Below are 8,147 nucleotides of genomic sequence, written 5' to 3' on the forward strand. Positions count from 1 at the left end.
CCTGCTGAAAAGAACTGAGATTGGGCCTGCTTGGGTCACATGACCATTTGGGCTGTTTATTGTGGTGATGGCCCTCCTAGAACATGAGGACCAAATGATTGACAGCCCTGCCAGAAGCCCAGGGAGTAGGGGAGGGTCAGGAAAGGATGCAAATCAGGCAAAAAAACAATTAGCCATTGCCCACTATGGACAAATAGAAATGGGACAGTCACCTTGTACAGTATTTATAGAATTGAATGAATGATGTAGAACCTTTAGGGTTTAATCATCATTGACCTATGAGCATGTAAGCAAATGCCTAGACTGATGTGGGTGGTGAGTGTCAAAGTAGGAAGAGACCCCATGGAAATCCGAGTTAATGTAATCATTATGACTCACTCTAGTTAGTACAATCAAGTAGCTGCCTGCCTCTTGTAGGGGCTACTAGGACTAGGGCCAGTCTGTGGACTTTCCAAGTAACCGTCAGACACACCTTCTACTGAGTCAAGCTTCACGCCACCTCTTCCTTTCATTCCAGGGACTACTTGTGGCCTTGCAGTATTGCTTTGCCAATGGAGAGGTACGTTTTCCATGCTGCCATCCTAGCTCCCTGCGACGCTGGGGCCGGCATCCTACTGCCCCTGGAGAGTTCGGTTTACATGATGGTGCCGTGGGTGTGTGTGTGTGTGTGTGTGTGTGTGTGCAGTGACCAGCACGTCCTGGGACAAATGGGTACCACAGACATCCAGTAGAGAGAGCAGCAGGCATCTTAGACCGATGGGGAAAGGTATTGGGATGAGTTTTCTTTCCAGAACCCAACCATGGCCCCGCTGGAGCCGCACTGGGAGTATCAAAGTGTGATACAGTTACCAGCTGTAACTCTGGAGTCCAAAAATCTGCATTCAAGCCATGACTCACCCACTTAGGAGATCTGCATTAGTCAGGTCACTGTGGCTCTTTGAGCCTCAGTTTCCTCGTCCGTAAAATGGGAATAACAATGGTCCCTACCCTGCAGTGGTACCCCAGGGATGCATGGTAAAGGTCCTATGCCTGGTAACAACGATTATTTTTATTGTTAATATTATTGCAGAGCCCCCAACCAACTCTCTGCTCCCCCAGAAAGAGGCTTGAAAGAGGGAGGGGAAGAGGCCAGAGCAGTTTTCTCCTGACTTGAGGAGTTGGTGGAATCTCTGGCTCCCTTTCATCTTCCCCTCCCCCCATCCCAGGTTTAAATATGGATTTCTGTCTCCTTCCGCTAGAATGTAGCCTCTTGACATCAAAACCTCTTCCATCTGGCTCACTGCTGCCCTTTCTATATCTTCAAGCAGGGACCCATGATCCACCAGGCAGGTTTCAAATGTCACCTCGACACAGGCCTTTTCTGAACACCCTATCTCAGATTTTAGTCTCCTCACCCCACTGTCCTGCTTAAAGGCCTCACGGTGTCACTATCATCTGCTCTGCTCACGTGTATTTGTTTGCTTCTCTTTGTTCGTTTCCCCTAGTGAGAAGGTAGGTTTCCCAAGGGTGGTCCAGAGTAGCCACTCGATACGCATTTGCTGAGTGGACACTGGACTCAGTGACTCCCAGGCAGTAACCCCGCCCTCTTCTCACCTGGCAGGTGAAGGCCGAGCTGCGGAAGCAGTGGGCCCGCTTTTTGCTAGCCCACCACTCGGGCTGCAGAGCCTGGGCCCTGGGGAAGAACTTCCGATTCCTAGAGAAATGTCCCAAGAAGCTCTCGGAGGGGACCGGCTCCAGCAAGCTGCAGAAGGCGCGGCCCTCGCCCCACGGTGGGCAGCTCCTGCACTTGACTGAGGAGGTCCTGGGGGTGGCGGGCGCCCTGCCCCGCCAAGGCCACGCAGCCTGGCCCCGGGGCAGCAGCGTGTCGGAGAGCAGCGAGGGGGACTTCACCCTGGTCCACACCATGGAAGAGATTCTCGAGGAGAGCGAGATCTAGGCAGGGGCCCAGCTCTCTGGCTCCGCTCCCTGGAGACTCCTGAGATGCGCGAGGGAGGAGGCGGCCAAGCTGCGCGTTGCTGACCTTGAGGGTGCAGTCAGCCCACTTCCCGCGCACCCCGCCCACTCCGACGTGGCGTCGCCCCGCCTACTTTGGACGTCTCTTCCAGGCTTGCCCTGCTCTGTGCGACAGAGGCTGCGTACACTCACCGCCTCTGCGTGCCCTGTCATCCTCGTCACCCCCACAGGTGTGTTTTCCAGGACACCACCAGCCTCCGGGGCTGGGCCCATATTCGAGTGAATGGAGCCCTAGGATACAGAGAGTTGTCTGCCATGAAATAGAGGCCAGCCGCTATCCTTCCTTTACCCTTCATGGTACAAGGTGTCTATCTGAAGTCGGGTTCAGTGTGTCCAAGGACCGACCACCTGCGAAGTGTTTTAAATGCAGAGTCTGACTCATGGCAGAGATTCTAAGAGGGTGCATCTGGGACGATGGCCGGCGTTGGGAATTGCGTAACAAGCATCCCAGGTAATTCTGATGCGAGCCCACATTTTGAAAACCTGGGGCAGGATGCGCAGCAGCCAGAAGCCCCTCTGAGCTGGCCGCTGGCGGGAGAGACCGCCGGAGTTCTGCACTCAGCAGTTCAGCTGTGACATGCCTGCCCTCCTCTGGCAGGGGGGACCGCACTCCGCCCCCCAGAGCCCTTCTCTCTTCTCCCTCTTGTCAAGTCTTCCCTCCCTCTCTCCATCTCAGTTCTCATCCGTGGGCAGCAGCAGTTCTGTTTGATCTGTAACGAGCCCATCCTTCCGCGGAGGGTTGGCCCCAGCACCCAGGGCCCCTCTGAAAGTTGCTGTTGGTCATTTTCTCACTTTTCTGGCTCCGCCTGCCTGTCTGAGCTTGGCTTCTTCAAGCCTTACTTGCCTACCGTTTTCTGCCATTTTTGGTTTGCCGTTGATACCTGGATGGCTGTACCTTCTGCTCTGGGAGGTTTGCCCACTGTTCTCCCGGCCCTGAGTCCCCCACTGATAAGAGTCCCACTCCTCGTATGGAATTGGATGCTGAGAGCTGGAGGGGACCCAGCTCAAATGAGAGGACTGTGGCTGATGTGGACACGCGGAGGAGGCACCGAGGGGGCCGGGGCTGTGGGCCCGGTCTGCAGGTGGGAAGTTGTGCCCAGACCCTGAGTGGAGGGTGCTTCCAGAGTCTGAGGAGGGCCCAAGCAATTAGGGTCAGGCTCAGTGGCTGCACCTGTAAGGCAAGAGGCTGAGGAAGGTCAAGGGAGGAACGTTCTATGGAAACAGGGTGTCAGTTCTCAGGAGCGTCACTTTTACAGCGTGTAAAATGTATGTGTACATGGGTGGCCGGAGTATGATGCTGTGGGACCAAGTCCTGCCTTATATTAGGGGGAGGCGCGATATGATACTTATCAAGTAGGAGTGCCAGATTTTGCAATTAAAAATACACAATTCGGATATAAGTATACGTATAGCTGATTCACTTTGTTATACAGCAGAAACTAACACAACAATGTAAAGCAAGCAATTATACTCCAATAAAGATGTTAAAAAAAATCCACAATTCTCAGTTAAATTTGAATTTTGGATAGGTGAATATTATTATTGTCTAAGTATATCCCACGGGATATACTTTACGCGAAATCCAAATCCATTGCACATCCTGTATTTCACCTGGCAATTCCAATGTCAAGGACACTTTGCAGCAGGACAGAGACCAGGGTGAGGCAAGCAGACCTCAGTTCAGGTGCAAAATTTAATAAGAGAGTACTAAAAAACCCACAGTCATCAAGATAAGTAGTATTTTAATGCAATATTTAAAAAAATCAAATCTGCAAGCTACAGCCCACGGGCCATTTATAAAAATGACATTTTATTGGAACCAAGGCTGGGATGAGGGTGAAGCAAGTGAGGTCATGAGATGCAAATAAAGGGTCTGGTCCTGACTATATACAATTTTGATGTTTTGCCCATCATGGACGTTTTAACATTAATTTTCAGTTTTAAACGATTGCATGAAAATATTATTTATCTTGATTACTGAGCTTTTTGTCGCTTACCTTAAATTTCGCACCTGAGGCCGGTGCCCACCTTCCCCTCCCCCCAGTCCTGGCTCTGCTCTGCAACAGGGGAAACTGAAGCAATGACATTAGGCAAGTACATAGCAAAGCAAAGGTTTGTTTTTTGGTGTCCAGATTGTCCACAATTCAATCATTAAAATATATGTCCTACTTTTTCCTTTCTGCAAAAATCTCTGCCGTTTCTCATCAACCCATTAGCACCTAGGAAGCTGGGCCGTGTCGTATTCCCAGCTAGTATCCAGCATAGCCAGTTCAGAGCAGGTTCAGAACACATTCATCAAAGGAGACAAGAAAGAAGCGTCTTGGGAGCATCAGATGCTGTCGAGGGTCAGTTATCCAGGACCCGGCCACTAATAGAAGGAAGGTTTTTTTTAAGCACTTGTAAATATGCCCTCCCCGCTCACTCCACAAATGGGGTGGCGCACACACACACACACACACACACACACACACTGCTGCTTGCTCTTGTTCTGCTAATGATTAACATAAGTTTATTTAATTTGATTTGTATTTTGTTGATTCTTTTACATTGGTTTCACACTGGAGCTGAAGGTCTCTGCCCCTGGAGAATCTGGTGCACTGTTCCTGGCCAGAAGTGGGAAAAAGAGCTGCAGTATTAAGCCTGGGAACCTGGGTGGTCCATTGTCTCAGGGACCAAGAAGAGTGGGCAGAGAGGTTGGAGAGAGAAGCAGAGGTCAGAGGTCAAAAGGGTGGAAGGCAAGTGTCTGCCTTCTTCTAGACCACCCCCTAGATCATTCACTTTGCTTTTGCCTTAAAGATCCAGCCTAGTGGGTCTCAATCCTGGCTTTGCAATCACCTGGGACACTTTCTAGAAACATCGATGGCTGGTGAGGCCAGAAAGCACACCAGCGGCCCAGCACACAGCTTGGACACGTCAGAAGCACCGTAGCCTTGGCTGTGGTGGAAATGTGACCGTTGGTAGCAATGGTACCTGGCACTGAGGGACCTATTGATGAATCTGTCTGGGGTGCCTCCTGGGGATGCTAAGAAATGCCCAAGGGCCACTGCACAAGAGGCTGGGACCCTGTGAGAGCAGTTTGGGTTATTGTTCTTGACGAGTTTGTTTCTGCCCTTGAGTTTCCACGTACATGAGGAAGCAGAAGTTCAGAGATGTGAAGTGACCTCCACAAAGTCTCTATAGTGGACATCTTGTTTTACAATCCACCCCCCTTATACTAACAGCACCAAAATTTTCCTTTTGGAAATCACACATCTCCCACTCTCAGTCCTTGAAGTTTGAGTCATTCCAACTCCATCCTCAGCCTCAGGGGTGGGCATGAAAATCTGCTTGGCCAGCCTGAGCATGACATCCTCCTGGCACCAGATATAGGGTCAGGGATGGACACAGAACCAGTCAGAGCCAGTGAGAGACAGTCCTGGGACTCTTGAAAAAGAAAGCATTTTTTCTTTCTTGCTGAAATTGGAACCACAAAGAAGTAAGCCTGGATCTGCTGGTAGCCCTCTTGGGGGAAAAGCCTGGCTGCGAATGGAGACTCCACAGCAGCAAGCAGAACCAGGAGATGGAGAAAGAGCCCTGAGACCTTGCTGGAGCCCCTGGATTAAGCCTGACCTTAAAGTTGCTGCTACTCCTGGAATTTCGGTTACATGAGTCAATAATATTTGTGCCACAGCAACTGGTGTTGGGTCTTCCGTTCCTTGCATCTGGAAGAGTCTTGATGACATAGCTCATTACCACCCCTACCTCCTTCTCTTCTCTTCAGTCAAGTTGGACTTTACACTGCCTCTAAGTTCTCTTAGCATCTTCCCCACAGGGTGCCCTAGAGCTGTACAGGATCCCAGCCCAAGTGGCCCTGCCACCCCAAGCTAACAGAAGATGTGCTAATTAGGTTATGACTCTTGGGTCCTCCATTGGCCAACAGAAGGTCCAGTGGCCCCTTTGTGTCTCTTGTTCAACCACAAACCAACAAGGTTATTATGCAGTGTCTATCCTTTTAGACTCGAGTGACAAGGATACCTTGACCTCAGAGAGAAGTGAAAAGCTCCCAACTTCACACCCCAGTCAACCAGATTCAGTCATGGAGGGCAGTGTGTGTGAAGGGCACTGGAGTGAGGCATTGAGCCCTTTGGTTCTGTCCCTAGACCACCCCTGGGTCTTTCGTCTCCCTCCCACATGGCTCCTGGGTGGCCCGCTATGTCTGATACTGGAGGGGTGTCTTGGGCAGGTTATTACTGTCCTCCCCCCAGAACCACTGGACCAGATGCTGTGTAGCCCCCTCTCACTTGCAGCTCCGATGCTGTGCAATCCCAGAATTCTCTGTCCTGTCATGTCCCGGTGAAAACTATTGAGGCAGCCTGGTGTAATCAAAGGGACTCCTGTTTGAGTACCAAATCCTACTCTTACATCGTGGCCTTGGTGTCCTCATCTACACTATGGGGATAATAACACCTCCATCAGTGAAATCATGCCGAGCATCCTGCAGGATGCCTGGCTCATAGGAAACGCTCCATCCGTAAGTGTTACGATGACTCTCCAGTTCACCCTCCACAAAGAGCAGCACTTTCTGGCGGCGGTGATTGTGCCATTGCTGTTGCTAAAGCTGGGGTGATCCCCCCACACCAGCAGATGGAGACGCCCCAGCCTCAGAGGGTTGCACACAGGTTGCTCAAGTGTCCAGGACATCTGCATGTCCTGCATTTTTCTAACCTCATCTTGGAACTTAGGCCTGGAGAATAAATGAACTTTCAGAACAATGAACACAATGCTCTCGAGAACCCGCCAGTGGAGCTCTGAGGTGTCCCAGGCTCTAGAGCTCTGATAAGGCAGTGTGGGCCAGTGGGCAGCGCTGGCCTGGCCTCTCTATTTATGAGCTGACCCTGGGCGAGCTGCTTGCTGTCTCTCCGTCTCCTTTTCCTTGTCCCTAAAAATGGGGGCCTCAGGGCCATCTGTCTTCACCTTGCAGCGTATCAAAACTGAACTTTTCATTATCTCCTGAAACCAGCATCTCTCCCTGGTGTTTCCCATCTCGGTGGATGACATCACCACTCACCCGGCACCCAAGCCACAGACCTGGCTGCCATCCTTGCTCCTCCCTCCTCCCCTGTACCAGTCAGGTGGATCCCACCTCCCAAATATCTCCCGAGCGGGTCCCATTCTCTTCATCCCACTGCTGTTCCCCTGGCCCAGGCCACCTGGGCGACTGTAATAAGAGTGTGATCTCCAGGCCTCGGTCTTGCCCCTCTGATTTATTTCTACCCTGCCAGAGGGTCCTCTTACAAACATAAATCCCTCCTACTTGAAACCCCACACGGTACCCACCACCCTCACCTCCCCTGGGCTGCAGGGAAGGCCTTGCATGCGCCGGCCCCTGTCTGCTTTGGAGGCTTACCTCACAATCCGCTGGCTCTCCTCTCTCTGCCCTCTGGCTACACTGGCCTTCTCAGGGTCCTGGAACTCGAAATGCTCATTCCTGCCTCAGACACCCTGCTTCCCCACCACCACCTTTCCCCCACGGCAGTCCACTGGGTCTTAATCGAAATGCCTCTTCATCAGGAACACCTTCCCCATCTCTGGGCAAGTCGGCCCCGCCCATTGTGTCTTCCCACAGTGCTTTGCGTGTCTCCATGGTAACCTCACCACCTCAACCGACTCCTTCAAGGTCTGTGGTCTCCTCTGCGCCCTGAGTTGCAGGAGACCAGGGCTGTGCTGTCTCTCTCCTTCAGCACCACAGTCCCCGCACCCTGGCCTACGGCTGCGACACATCCTTGTCTTTGAGGCTGAGCCGACAGAAATCATTTCTTCTTCCAGTTCGAGAATGACCAGTCAGCTATGTTCCCGGCTCCTCTTTGCGTTTATTGGAACCTGCTTACCCAACAATCCACAAAGGAGCTTACACGGTACGGGGTGGGGATATTTAGGGCTCCTGTGACCTAATCCTGGGATTACTGCGGAAGCCTGGGCTGGCGGGCAGGTGGAGGGGAGGCAGGCAGGTATAGTGGGCGGGACTTGGTGAATTGCTAAAGACACTTCCGTTTGGCCGGAAGTCGTGCTGCGGGGTTAATGTGCTGCGGGTTGGAGGCTCTCCCGCCCCGGGGGCGCGTGTGCACATGCGTGTTTACGTTGAGGCGGGGGGGGGG

At 52.1% G+C, this 8,147-nt stretch overlaps 1 protein-coding gene across 1 annotated transcript in view; it reads left to right on the plus strand.

The window, feature by feature from the left end:
• GLP2R (glucagon like peptide 2 receptor) overlaps positions 1-1,936 on the plus strand; it is a 46,187-nt gene extending 44,251 nt beyond the window's left edge. Inside the window, exons 12-13 of the mRNA XM_007457842.1 lie at positions 518-559; positions 1,601-1,936. Of these exons, the coding sequence (XP_007457904.1) occupies positions 518-559; positions 1,601-1,936 (378 nt within the window). The remainder of the gene's footprint in view (positions 1-517; positions 560-1,600) is intronic.
• The last annotated feature ends 6,211 nt before the right edge of the window (positions 1,937-8,147 follow it).

This window comes from Lipotes vexillifer, unplaced genomic scaffold, assembly GCF_000442215.2.
Source record: "Lipotes vexillifer unplaced genomic scaffold, Lipotes_vexillifer_v1.1 scaffold611, whole genome shotgun sequence".
In the NCBI taxonomy this organism is placed as follows: domain Eukaryota; kingdom Metazoa; phylum Chordata; class Mammalia; order Artiodactyla; family Lipotidae; genus Lipotes; species Lipotes vexillifer.